The sequence below is a fragment of the Arachis hypogaea genome, chromosome 11 (genome assembly GCF_003086295.3).
Source record: "Arachis hypogaea cultivar Tifrunner chromosome 11, arahy.Tifrunner.gnm2.J5K5, whole genome shotgun sequence".
Classification (NCBI taxonomy): domain Eukaryota; kingdom Viridiplantae; phylum Streptophyta; class Magnoliopsida; order Fabales; family Fabaceae; genus Arachis; species Arachis hypogaea.
Window position 1 is genome coordinate 112,159,999 of NC_092046.1, and position 14,858 is coordinate 112,174,856.

The 14,858-nt window shown below is 31.5% G+C and overlaps 1 protein-coding gene and 1 long non-coding RNA gene across 9 annotated transcripts; both read right to left on the reverse strand.

Annotated features, from left to right (window-relative positions):
* Positions 1–2,779: 2,779 nt before the first annotated feature.
* Positions 2,780–8,017, reverse strand: LOC112722374 (ubiquitin-conjugating enzyme E2 5). Of its 6 annotated transcripts, none has more exons than XM_072207086.1 (8): positions 7,760–8,017; positions 6,250–6,322; positions 5,400–5,453; positions 5,237–5,316; positions 4,447–4,561; positions 4,026–4,078; positions 3,799–3,927; positions 2,780–3,146 (listed from the first exon to the last, which is right to left on the reverse strand). In XM_072207086.1, exons 4-8 carry the CDS (start codon positions 5,313–5,315, stop codon positions 3,013–3,015), a joined length of 510 nt encoding a protein of 169 aa, XP_072063187.1. In that variant the 5' UTR covers position 5,316; positions 5,400–5,453; positions 6,250–6,322; positions 7,760–8,017; the 3' UTR covers positions 2,780–3,012. The 6 variants fall into 6 exon arrangements, with proteins under 6 accessions (XP_072063187.1, XP_025629160.1, XP_072063186.1 ...); XM_025773375.3 differs by having other exon boundaries at positions 5,396–5,453; positions 7,760–8,011; XM_072207085.1 differs by lacking the exon at positions 7,760–8,017 and adding an exon at positions 7,591–7,731 and having other exon boundaries at positions 5,396–5,453.
* A 1,045-nt stretch (positions 8,018–9,062) lies between these two features.
* LOC112722376 (uncharacterized) lies at positions 9,063–11,750 on the reverse strand. Of its 3 annotated transcripts, XR_003162646.3 has the most exons (3): positions 11,591–11,750; positions 11,363–11,499; positions 9,063–9,148 (listed from the first exon to the last, which is right to left on the reverse strand). It is a non-coding gene; the product is annotated as an uncharacterized lncRNA (long non-coding RNA). The 3 variants fall into 3 exon arrangements; XR_011867659.1 differs by having other exon boundaries at positions 9,063–11,446; XR_011867658.1 differs by having other exon boundaries at positions 9,063–11,499.
* Between the last annotated feature and the right edge of the window lie 3,108 nt (positions 11,751–14,858).

Sequence of the window (14,858 nt, forward strand, 5' to 3'; positions counted from 1 at the left end):
CAAACTCTAGATTTTTTTGTCTCTCAGTTTCGATAGTATATTATAAATTATTTCTCCTAGCCCGCAACTTAAGCACTTAACATAGAGACATAATTGATATTTTATATTTAGTAAGACAATAGATAGTCATGATCTATCCTTACGAATGATTTTTAACCAACCATGCTCTATGTATATAAAAAATTAATTATTTATATAAAGTATATATTAAAATAAAAATATATATTATAAATAATTAAATAATACAATATAAATATATAATAGTTAATTTAATAATTATTTTTTATGTATACCTAACATTTTTGTTTTAATAATTATATATAGATCACTTAAGGCACTAATGAATAATGATACATAGCATTCCAATTAAAAAACGTATAATGAAAGTATAAAATTTGGCTACTGGTTTCGTGAAAGGGTTACGAGTTATAAGTGTCAATTAGTTTTTCTCTCCGTTGGCCTCCATGAAAGAGTTAAATTCTGAATTCTTTTTTCTTTATATATTTAGCCACCGGCAAAGTGTTAAGACTAAGAATTTTTGGAGGTCTCATTGGACCAAAATCGGATAAGTTATATGTTAAAAAAAATATATTAGAAAACCATTAAAATTTATTTTTTTTATTATCACTTAATCATTAACTCAATTCTTTTAATTTAATATTTTTAATTTAGTAATCCAATAACATATTTTATTTCATATTTTTAAACATTAGTAACTAATTAATAATAAAAAATAATAAATTCTGATAGTCATCTATCATATTTCAAAAAAAAAAAAAATCCTCAAGCAGTTGCATTTAAAAATGATAATACTATGCATGAGTTTGCATGCATGTATACTGAGTAGTATACTCATCAATAGTTCATTGCAAATGATCAAACGTAACATTTTCCAAACCGTTAGAGAAAGTAGCAAATCCCGTAATTAAAATGCCTTCTTCGTAATACTCGAAAGCCAATATTGCCAAAAAGACAACCCCGGGGGGATGTAGTTGGCAAAATCATATAATTCAAAAACTTTGCTAAAAAGACAACCCCGGGAGGATGTAGTTGGCAAAATCATATAATACAAAAATTTAGCTAGGCATCCAAATATTTTTAGGGGATGCTCCTATAAAGATAAGTAAAATGTCTTTTTGTAAAGATATTTACGTGTCACATTATTATTGGACGTATTAATGAACTGGTTATTTTTTAATTTTTTAACAAATTAGAATAAAACCGATTTTTTTATAACAATAACAATAAATTCAATTTTTTTAGGGATTTAATTGTATTTTTAAATTTTTAGGGATTTAAATGTCCGAAAAACAAAAAGTCAGGGATATAATTGTCTTTTTATCAAAAAATTTAAAGATATTTGGTTTAGATGATATAATTCAATCGGATCAAATCGGGTCTAATAATTATAATGCAGACAATTATGTTTATTATTGTCACTATGATAAACTGATTTTGTTCTGGTTTATAATAAAAAATAAATTATTAACCGATTTTAATAAGAATATCCAATAATAACATGACATGTGCGAATGTTTTTAAAAAAAAAAAGACATTTTTAATGTTTTTATTAAAGTGGTCTCTATATTTTTATTAGACAAGTCCAGTCTAAATCTAACAAAAATCGCTTACAAACATTCGCTAAAATCACACACTTCTTCACGTGAAAAGTAGGATGGAATGTTTTAATCGTGACACATAAATCTCTTAACTTTGACACAAAAATTTTTTAGTTTTGACACTATAATTTTTTAAAATTCTAGACATAATGCTGCAATTTCTTTTTTTTTTTTGTAACTTCTTTTTATTCTTCTTCTTTCTTCGTATAAAATTTATTTTTATTTATAAAGTTTTGTGTTTTCTCTTCAAAATTTTTTTGCATTTATTATTAAAAAAGATAAATTAAAAAATAAAATAAAAAGTTACATAATTTTTTTATTGTATTTTTTTCTTTTTTTTGTTTGATATTTTTTCTTTGTCTTTGTTTTCATTCTTCTTAGAAGATGAAACAATAAACATTAATGATGATGGTTGTTCGTGAAAAATATAGAACAAAAAAATAGTATTAAAATTTTTTACCATGACATCAAAATTTCTTAATCTTGACAACGACGTTGAAGAAGAATTGCGCAGCTGTAGTTTTTTCTTGTTCATTTTTCCAGTGACGAAAATGAACGAAAGAGCCAACTTAAGACACGCGTTAAAATTTTATGATATAATTTGGGTCAATTAAAAATTCAAAAATTAAATTAAATTAAAATCAAATTTAAGGCCATTTTCAGTATTAACTCGTATTTAGTTAATTGTATAAGAGAGACGCATGCGTTTACACAATATAAGCTTAGAAAACACTGCTTCTACTATTATTGTTGAGATTTTAAGTCTCTTAGATTATATAACTGCATTTTAATCTGAAAGTTTTACCATCCAAGTCGTAAGGATTGAATGATTGTATCCAAATAGACAGACATAATAGACATAATCAACATAAATCACTAAGTTGAATTCTCAAAAATCAAATAAAATATGAACACTCAACAACTAGATCATTCTTCAAGAAATTCCCTTTCCCTTAGCACATATGTACTAAAGAGAAAGTATTTAACTAAATATTGCTTTAACTTCTTAATAGGTGTAAGATTATCAAATAATAAATACTGCTAAAATATCACCAAAATAGATCCACATATAAGTGACATAACAACAGAAAGATTATGAAAAGTAATGAAGATGAGGAAGAGGAGATAAAAGGACAAGAGATGGGGTGGGGGAACAAAAATGTGAAACCTCAACATTATTATTATCTTTCACTTTTCATTTACTGAATATATATAACCTATTTAACTGAGTACATGAATAAGAACTGTAATTTTACAGGGAGAAATAATTAGTCATATCTTTAATCCTACGTCTTATAATTGGACAAAATAAACATGTAATAGGAGCTCTAATTGTTATTACATGGACCTTTTGAAAAAGGTGCAAGATCACTAAGTAATAAACCAGTTTATTTTAGGGATCAGCATGTCCAGGAATGTCATCATCACTTGACCCACATTCTTCTTCACTGATATCATCCTCATCACTCTCTTCTTCAGCTTTTGATTTGCTTATATGTTCCTTCTTTGCATACCGCTCACAGTACTCTGTTCCCCACAATTAACCAGCCCAATATTTTCACATAAGTTTTAGTCATTTCACAAAAATAAACCACCTTAATTATTATTTTTTAATAAAAAAACTACATTATATTATATTTAATCAGATATATGAAGTTGTCATAGGTTAAAAAAAAAAAAAAAAAACTTAGGGTAAATTACATTGGCTTTCATAGGGTTAGACAATATTAAGAACACCCCCCCCCCCTCTATTTGTAAAAGCATACATTAAAATCCCCTGAAATTTAATACTCAAAGTACCTTGTATTTTACGAAAAGTGACACTAGCCTACTTCATAAGCATGGAGCATGAAAAATCAAGAAGTGTTGTGTAATATTATCTAACCACATAAGAGGTAACACTAATGTCAAGTTTGAATAGTTAAGCTTCTACTCAAAATATGTAACAATAAAGCTTTGTATGATGTAAACTTACTGAATTATCATGAGAAAAGAAGGTTAATGTTTTTATCACCACTAGAAAATTATACTATAGGTGAATTGCAGAAATATGGTTCAGTTTGTGAGTAATTAAGCCATTTAATTAAAACATAATGAATTTAAGATTTTCATATTATTAATAAGAAATAATATAGCAGATAGTAGGCACTGGTCTTATAATAATAAACAATATGCTAACCTTTAACTTTTTCGTCATACAGCTTTTTATCCTTCATCATTAATGATGCTGCATCACCATTGAGAGGATCTGAAGCATTCGGATAAAGCAATAGTTGTGGTAGGAATACTTCAAAGACATTTAGAAGATCTGAGAGGGAAAAAACAGAAACCTTGGTTAAATGCAATGGAAATTTTAAATGTTGGTTACATGAAACTTTAACTATGAACAGCCTATAACTGAATTACCAAACATTGGACTCCATGATTGATTGATGACATCCAAACATACAGAGCCAGATCTGCACAGTTCACAAATACACAAGGAAGAATAGTTGTAATCCACATGTGCTCATACTCTTTATCAAGTGCAAGTAGTTGCCATGACTGAACACTTAAATCAAATTTCATTTAACTCTTGCACAATAACCCCAAATCAATGGCAAGAACAAGTAGAGTCTGTGCAAAGTTAGTGGTGAGCTATCAATTTTTAACACTAGGCAAATAAAAGAAAGCAATTAATAAAAAGGATCATTGAATCAAATGCTAACAGGACTAATATGCCTGAACTACACTGTATCCACTAGAAACACACTTTTTTTGGTCTTTTTTTTGTTTTGGGGGGGGGGGGGGGGGGAAGGATCATGATTAAAGCTTATCTTGTGCTTACAACTCATCAACATTTGGATGGAATATTTTGTTAACAAAGCCGACAGAGGGGGATTTGTATGGATATGCGTCGGGCAGCTCCACGCGAATTTTCCAGACTCCGCCTTCATAGAGGCCTGCAACAATCACAGAAATGTAAGAAATCAAGGAACCAAAATAGAATAAAGATGAGTAATTTAGCTTTGCATTGAACCCATGACCTTGAGGTCACATGGAGACAACTTAGCCGTTGCTCCAAGTCTCTCTCACTCATAAACCTAAAGGGTCTTTTTCCTTTATTCTCTCGAAATTTTTTTGCTCATTTTACCAATTACTATTTGACAAAATTTAGTAAAAAATAACAACTTTATACAAATACAAATACTCACAGAATATCTTCAAATGTTACTACAACTTACTCTAATTATTATCTGACATGTAAATTGAAAAGCATTACCCACCATATGATAACTACCTAATAAATAAACTTAAAAAAAAAAATAAAAAAAGGACAAAAAAAAAAAAAGAAGCAAGCTACTGACCCTAAATAACTTAAATAACACCTTTGTTTTATTTAAACCCTGTATCATTAGGAATAAAAAATGCATTAAACAGCACATCAGTTCCTGAATCTGCCAGTAGAGAAAGAAAATCCTGATAATGGTCATTTGCTTAACCCCCCTTTTTATCATTCAAAAAGGTCAAAAGGGAAACTCTTCGTCTAACAAGCATCAATTAATAAGAGATCATTCACATACATGTGCAGTTTTGGAAAACAAAAAATTAAGTTAGCTAGAATGTATCCACCGTACTTTCTTTGGGGCCATGAAACTCCACATTGAATTCACTTAGCCCATCATTTATCATCTCCACTGTATAATCACTCATCATCCTGAAAATGGGAGAATATTTTATATGGCTATGAAATTTTGCAAATATTCATATACATATATAGATATGTACATACATACATACACTTATATATGAAGTGATTAGATGCCATCATTGCGCTAAGAGTGATAGTCTCACCTATCAGATACAACAGAGAAGAGAACTAATATGAACATGCTTTTACAAATCAGTAATTTTATATGCTTCCTATATTGATGATGATATTGTAATCAAGATGTTAGAGCAATGCCAAGTCCATGAAAGGTCTGAGCCCTATCCACAAAGATGAAGAGCCAGAAATGTTTTGCAGAATCATGTGTGGGTTGTGGAATGTTATTGACTCAAGGATGAGTGAGTACATCCTACTTCTTCATTCCATCCTACCACACCCATGATTTCTGCCATGAATTCTAGCAAAAATGGTCTAGCTGAGTAGCATTTCTCTTTGTCTTATGCATCCTAATAGAAATGTTGATGCTTCATAAGCCTCATCATTTAATAATGTATTTGAAACATTTAAATGTTACTTGATATTTCTGTTCTGGTACATATTTAAAGTATAGTTGAGAAAGGGCTATTTCACCGTTCATAAATCTTACTCTTCATCTATGAATATGATGGTCATCTTAATCCACGAATGCAGGATAAGCCTTTATATAAAATTGAACATCCCAAAGCCATGAGTGAATTTTCAATGCATAAAAACTACAATTATTCTCCAAAAGGTAGATTGTAAAACTAAAGAAAATCAATCCATATATGAACTTAAGTTCAAGATCAGATAATACCTCATTAGCATATCAGTGTGCCAACAATGCATTCAATCATTTTAACAATAATAGTGATATTCTTCGTCTTGAAAGAAAATGCTATAGAAATCAATACAACAACAGAAGCATGTATTTATCAACACACAGTAAAACAATCTACTTACAATTTCATTACATCCATTTCTCTTCTCTTGCTTGGAGATGACATTTTGAGTACAACAATCACCTTATTTCAACCTGACACAAAGGGCAATTAAGTAAAGTTAGCTTCTATCCAATGCACATATTTGTTCACATCTTCACCAGCATCAAAAGATTAAAACAAAATTCAATTACAATGTAATCCTTATAGGATCAATAAACTTCCATTAAATTAAAAAGACCGGGAAGTAGTTGTTAAAGCTCAATATATCACTAGGCATCAGCACTGGCTTGTAAGGTGACAATTTTATTAAGCTAACGGAAAATTCATAGAAATTTTATATGCTCTCAACCTTGGTCGAACCAACCTATTAGCTCTCTATGTCTGTGCTAAGGAAAATTGCACTTTAGTGTTAATGTTGAGTATTCAGACCAGTACTGGAAAAAACAAAAAGGTGATCAATGTTTATGAAGTGGGTACTTCATAGTGTGTATCTTGGCAATATGTCAGAGAGAGATTTAAGTATAAAAGCTAAAAACAGTTTAATGAGCTAGACTACAGTGCAAAAAGGCTCAGGATATCCTAGGGTCTACGAAGGAGAAGACTCAGTTACTATGTATTTATCAGACATGATACCTACTTCACTCTTGGCACTCTTAATGGTTCACTCACCCACCAAAGGAGAATGCATAAACACTTGTGTATGCTGTGTATCTGGAATACACAAGTGTTTATGTATTTTCCTTTGCAAATGGCGTTTCTTGGCACCATATATCAATGCAGCACACAATGCTATTTCTCTAGATCCACATTTTTTTGGTGTTCTGTACTACTAGTATAGAGGTGCTAAAGATTTTAGCATGACAGACACACACACATAAACACAACAGGAATAAATTGTTCATCATTATAGCACATGATCATGGATTTATATCATCAAGATTACACAGAGTAAGATGGATGCAAAAGCATCTTCATTGTCCAGACTCCAGAGTATGATGCATAATATGGAAATTCCGAAGGCCAAAAGGAAAAAATTGAACTGGTGTAAATAAGAACATAGTCTCATAAGCTATGCAAAACAAGGCCTAAAAAGAGCTACACAAAGCGTATGATGCATAATGTGGCACAACTACCTGCTTAATTTCGGTCCAACCACAAACATGTTAATTTTAGAATATGTTGTGCACACACAAATACCCAGAATTTCTTATATTTTACTATGACCAAGTTCCTAGCAAGGAGTGCGGCAATGAAAGGCAAAGTTTATTTCTTTTTTTTCATCATAATAATCATAATAATAATAAATTATTAGAAAAAGGGGAACTAATTTGTGATTAAGCCTACGCAGAAAGAGCAATACCCTTGTTGCAAAAAATATTAAATTACAGTTTGTGATGTAAAGATCGATGGTGGTGGGGGCATTTCAACATAAACAAAGAACACAAGAAGAAGACATATGAATTTTGAAGTGTACGGTTCAATTATTGCAGAAATGAAAAGCAAGAGGGAATTGAGGATTGGTGTCTTACAAGTGTGAGAGAAAGAGAGTAGAAATTTCTGGGGAAGGAACGGATTGCGTGAAAGTTGAAACCCTCTCGTCTTTTAGCGAATGGCGTGGGGGTGTTGTGATGAATAATAATAATAAAAAGAATAAAAATTAAAGAGAAAGATTACAGAGGAATCGAAGGAAAGAGAGAAAGAGAGAGAGATGAGGAGGAACAGATATATAGCGAGATGGCGTCATGTGTGTTGTGAGACGCAAACATTGAAAGTTGAAACACATGAATGCTACGTCCTACGTACCACGTGTTTTTTCTATGTTGAACCACCAGGCTTTTTTAAAAAATAAAAATTCAAATTATTTCATTCAGCAAATATTATACAAGATACTAGTATTTGCCTAAATTAATTTTTATTAAAGTGTTAATAGTTATTCAATTATATTCATTTTTGTATAATTATTTAGGATATAGTGATAAATAGATTTATTTCATATAAAAATTAATTTTAAAATATTAATAGTTATATAATTATATTCATTTTTGTATAATTATTTAGGATATAGTGATAAATAGATTTATTTCATAATAAATAAATTATTTTTTAGACAAATTGATGGAGATAATACTTAATTTGGTCTTTGAAGTTACACTCGAAACTCAATTTAGTCCTTGAAGTTTTAATTACCTCAATTTAGTCTCCAAATTTTTCAATTGACCCTGTGACGAAAACCACTGTAAGAACTAACGTGATTAAAATTTGAAAAGTTCAGAGACTAAATTAAAGTAATTGAAACTTCAAGGACTAAATTGAGACTCGAGTGTAACTTCAGGACCAGAGTATTTTCTCAATTTGTAATTTCACCATTAATTTTCTCGTGTATACGGACTTTATAAATTATACAAATAATTCATTTGTCACATTTTTCAAATAGTGTAAGACAAATTTATTATTTTTTTAACTTTAATAGAGATGATTTTATGCTTTGTCTGTTACCCGAGGTTACCAAATTATACATCGTTCACATACTTTATTTGATATCACATTTTGATTTTTTAGGACTTAAGTCATACATCCAAGAGACTAATCACTACTACCATGTTTGATAATCTACTTGGTACTCTTTTACAATGTAACGAAAAAAATAGTTCTAGAAACAATAATTAATACAGAAAATTACAGTAATAAACAACAACGCCAAATAAAAGAATTTAATAGAAATATGTGTGAATTATATGGACAATAAAAAATAAGACTATCTTTTTTTGAGTAAGAAAGACTCTTTAAGGATATATGATATTTTTTACATATCTTTTGGGACTCCTTTCTCTATTATATATAAATCTCTTCACTAGGTGATTACATAATTAACTTTTGTTATTGTCTCAAGTATTATTCCGGCTCCCTTCACGCATCCACTACAAAAAAAATAAAAAATAAAAACAGTTTAAAATGGCATTTATGTTACTGCAATTTTAAAGAACTGCCGTAACATTTGGATATTACGACGTTTTTGGTTGCTGCCGTAATATTTGGTGGCGATTTTGGTTATTACGACGGTTCACTTGTATATAAAAACCCCAAATTGACAAACCCTAATTTCAAAAACACTTTAGTTGAAAGTTGAAACACGTGTATGACGATTTTCGATCTTCGATCCTCTTGCGTTTTTCAACGATCTCCTCCAACCGACGATCTTCTCTGGTGACATCTTCTCCAGCAACGATTTCCTCTGGTGACGTCTCTTCCAGCTACCTCTCCTTGCCATCCTCTGTGTCTCTCCGCCAAAATCTCAGCACCTCCCTTTCGTTCTGGATCAGGCAAGTCAGATTGCTCCTTTTAGGTCGTTTGTGAGGAGTAATCGCGAGTGGTTCCATCGTTTCAGCAAGATCAGCAGCAACATCCACTACAAGAAAAACGCTGAATACTGTCGGATTTAGTGTCGCAGAGTAGCGGTGGATTTACCAGCGGGAAAGGCGTCGAATTCGTCAGGTTAAATTATTACCGACGAATTTACGCTCCTTCATGCTTCATAGTCCTTCATCCAATCTGACTGCCTCATTTCCCTTTTGTTCTTCTACTTCCCTTTTGTTCTTCTACTGGAGACCTGAATTACTCAACCCAAACACTCCTTCATCATCCATAGTCTCCTCCATTGGGCCAGGATTGGTACTTGGACTCGTATCAATGACATATTAATTCTAAGCAACCACAATGTGCTCATCATTTATTAGAAGTGTTATAGGATCGAGTGGGATTGAATTTAAACGAAAAATATACTCAAGCCAATTAAAATGTATGTATTTGATTTGGTTTGAATTAGGCTTAATATTTTTTTAACTTAAATTCAAACTGATCCAACTTGACAAAATTGGGTTCCATAATAATAGGCAGTGCCAACCACAAGAGCCACCGTAGCGCCTTGGACCACCACACAAGCCCTCATTAGTTTCTGCCCTAAATGAGAGTTACCTCGTCTAAAACTAATCAATCTAGCCGTTAGCACACCAGTGGTAATAAAAGCACCTAAAATTAACAAACTAGATTTTATCAAATTTGAAGGACAGCAACAGAAGTTCAATGGTAAGACACAAGAAGCACAAAGAACCTTCTCCAAATTCCAATCAGCAACAATGAAGGAAAAACACACACATTAGGATCAAGCAATTAGAATCACTATGTTAACTAAATTTGATCTTCCAAAATTGACAATTCCTACTCCATTGCATGTATAAAAAACCAATCTGATTATGAATTATGAAATCCTTTTTTTCTTCTTTCTTTTATAAATGTAGATATAGACACCTATGCTTTTATATTTGCATAATCATTAGAAAGTTAAAGTTAAAGCCCCTATTGTCCATCTCAATTTCAATCTTGACAAAAAGGCACAAGTTTCTTTACCCTTCGGAGTGAAAACCCTAATGTCCAACTTTTACTATTATCATCTAAATCCATTTGTCCCTGATGGTCAGCAACGGCAACTAAGTAACTTGATTAGTTTTAATCAAACTCAAAGTTGGTAAATTCAGGCCAGGTTTCATGCATAATACTCAAATAAACTTGCACTCATGCCTCATACTTTTAAAAGAAATTGCCATACAATAATTCGTGGCAGATAAGCAGATTAAGAATCAAAAGAATAGTGACAATCATGAGAAATTGAGCATCAATATTCTAAATATAAAAATGGGTAAAATCTTAGTTTCTCAATTATGGCATGCTGGAGAGTGACGCATGATAATCCTATACATCTTCAAACAAAAATATTCATCAGGAATATCTCCAAATATTAGAACCTTCTACTAATTAGACATTTTTCATAGTCAATATCTTAATTCGTTGAAACGGCAAATGAAAAAAACCCCTTGAATTTATTTTCCAAAGTATCTAGGTGATTAGGTCGATCCTAATTCATATCCAACATAGTTCATAGCAATTCCTTATCCCCAAATACATCAAATAACTCTTTCACACCAATGCATTTAACGAATAAAGAATCAAATACATAAATAAATTAGAAGAAGGATCAGATGCACGAAAAATGTGAAGAATAAAGTTGAACGCGTGAAACCCAACCTAGATTATATACAATGCAAAATAGGAAATTTAAAAAAAAAAAAAATACTTACCAACGGTGACTAAAGAGTTTCTGACGTGCTTCTTGTCTGGAAAGAATTCTCCGGCACCGGATTTCGAGACGGCCATATTCAATGCTGAAATTGGATCAAATAATCGTAAGAGATTAAACCCTAATTGATCGAACAACCTACAAAATTGGAACCCAAGGCCAAAGGAATTTCTTTTTCAGCCACGAAGACGAAGTGCATTTAAAATCAAAATGTCAAAAACATTCATACCTGTTGAACTATTTTCTTTTGTTGAATAATTTCACTCCACTACCCTCTGTTGGGTGAAAATGAAATTTAGGCTTATTGAAACAAAAACAAGGGGAGAAGTTAGTGTTGACTATTGACTAATAGCCTTGACTGTGTTGTGTTGATGATATCTGCCTATTTGAGCAAGCCAAACATTTCAAAGTTTAATAACCTGTATGGGATCAAATTATAAATCAAATTATAAGACAATATTGTATTGTAAATATTAATGTTGATTTTAATTCTTTATTATTACACTTGCATTATTATTATCATGGTAATTAGCCGAAATTAATTCATCTATTATTTGTATTTGAAATAAGAGGCCTGCTACACATACAAGTCTTTTTGGCTTACAAGTTTTATAAGTTGGCACAAGCCCAACAAAAAACACGCATTACACTCCCACATTCAAGAGTAAATAAACGCATGTTTCCAAAGCGCGCTACTCACCATGCATTATAAACGACTCTTCTTCTTCTTCCTCCATGAAAACAAGTTTCTTGCCAACTTTGAAGATAATGGAACTTCAGAAATACACCCAAACGATTACAGAAATATACCCAAAGGATTACAAAAATACACCCAAACGGTTACAGGAATTCACCCAAACAATTATAGAAATACACCCAAAGGATTACAGAAATACACCCAAAGGATTACAAAAACTACACCCAAAGGATTTAAGAAATACACCCAAAATTCGTTGAAGTACACCTTATGCATAATTCAGAATTCTTTCTCTTTCTCCTCCTCATCTTCTGCTGCTTCTTCTTCAAAAACGATTTCAGAGTTTGATGTCAAAAAACAATAGAAATCGAGAATAACGAAGAAAGAAAACAGAGAGAAAAGCACGTAAATGAAGAAGGAAAAAGAGAAGGCAAGAAACGAAAGAAAAGAAGAAGAAGAGGAAGAGGAAGAAGAACGTGCAGCAAAAAGAAGAAGAATGTGCAGTGAAAATGTGCAGTAATGGTTGAAGAAGGAGAAAGAGAAGGCAAGAAACGAAAGAAAAGAAGAAGAAGAGGAAGAGGAAGAAGAACGTGCGCAAGAAGAAGAAGAAGAAGGTGCACTTATAAAGACTTGTATAAAAAAACGCTTATATGTAGAGAATTTCTCTTGAAAGTAATATCATATATCATTTTGGCTACATTTATAAACCATGAATATATATATATATATATATATATATATCAAGTTTTACTTATATATTTTTCAATTATGCTAAATATACCGCAAAAATTAATCACCAAATTAATTATTCTTATAAAATATATATTAAATACGAAATTATATTAAAAAAGGTATAAAATAACACATGCCAATATACGTATAAATTTTATTGTGCCCATAATATTTTTTATATTTTTTGGTAGCATGGTCATGTAGTCAAAACTTTTCACAACAGAATAATTAAATATTTAACGACATAATAATTAAACATGGTTATAACATAATATCAAAATTTATATTAATACAAAATATCAGCCACTAATATTATTTATATTTTATTTTATTTTGATTGTAAATGTGAATTAATGATATTTCTTATGAAATTTGATTATATTGTTTAAAAAGTTGGATTTTACATGTAAATTTTTAGTTAATGGATTAACATATATTAGAGTTAAGTTTTAAAGTAGTCTCTAAAGTTGCACTCGAGTTTCAAAGTAATCCCTAAAATTAACAATTTCTCAAATTCGTCCCTAAAATTGCATCAGGACTCGTAATAGTCCTTGAAATAATTTTCGTCCATCCTTGCTACCAGAAAACTGAGCTGGACTGAAACGACATTGTTTTGTATTTATTAAAAAAAAAACCTAATCCCAAATACGAGTCGTTTTATATTTATAAAAAAAAAACTAATCCCCAATTATCTTCACCAATTCTCTTCTTCACACTGTTGTGCTTATTCTTCTTCAATTTCATAGTAGCAACAACAACGACATCATCAGAACCAGCAAAAATCACAGAGTTAAGAAAACTAACAATTACAAAAAATCATAAAAAAATAGCAACAATCAGAAAAGATCAATTAACCTAAATAGCAACAATCACAAAAAAAAACAGCAATAATTACAGAATCAAAAACAAAAAAATCAACCATGACAACTACATTAAAACACAATCATCAGTAACAATAATCATCTAAAATATTAAACAATAATGATTAAATAACTAAAAAAAAAAAGAAAAAAACTCACCTTGGCTGCTGAGAAGAGAAGAAGGATGTAGAGGAAGACAGAGAGGAGAATAGAGAGCAGACGGTGACAAGTAGGGAGGGGCTGTCAGCCGGGACAGTGGAAAGCGCCTGGAGCTGGCCGTGAGAGATATTCTATTTGTGGCCTGGAGCGCCTGCCTCGTTATGGAGCTGTTGGTGGGCCTTGGAGTCGTCGGCGAGTGCGGCGGGCTCGAGAGCAATGACGAGGGCGACGGAGGAGTGGGGGCGGTTGACGGAACACCTGAAAATAGTGAGAAAGTGCGAAATCTGGACGGCAAGGTCGGAGAGCACCTCGATCTCGTGGTGGTGGGGAGAAGCAGATTGGGAGTGTGAAAGACTAGGTTGGGGAGGGGAGACCGGTGCGGCACTGAAATTGAGGCCGGCGACAGAGAAGGTTGAGGAAAACTTGCCTCTACAGTTGTGAGTGAGAGAAGGGGAAGGAAAAGGGCAGGTTGGGAAAGGGAAATGGAAAGGGTTGGGGAAGGGAAAGGGAAGGCTCAGGGAAGGGTGGGGCTTTAGGCTTTAGTTTGTTTTTTTTTTTTAATAGACACAAAACTACGTCGTTTCCAATGTTTTGGTGAACGCTGCTTTTTTTTTCTTTTTTCTTTTTTTTTTCCCTCTCTAAACAATGTCGTTTTAAGATTCTGATAAACGAAAAATGCCTCAAGGACTACTATGAGTCTCGGAGTGCAACTTCGAGGATGAATTTAGATAATTATTAACTTTAGGGATTACTTTGAGGCTCGATGCAACTTCAGAAACTATTTTGAAGCTTAACTCCGTATACTATTAAACAAAAATAAGTCACCATGCTTCTGAAAGTGTAGATGAAATACATTTACATATGAGATGCATATATACAATAATCAAGTATCGAGATTCTTTCTTGTAAAGGTAATTTTTTTCTTCTATAATTTTTCTTTTTAATAAAATCTTTTTAGAGATTCTTTCTTGTAAAGGTAATTTTTTTCTTCTATAATTTTTCTTTTCTAACATATCATATCAGTTTTTTTTCCACATAATTTCATTCGT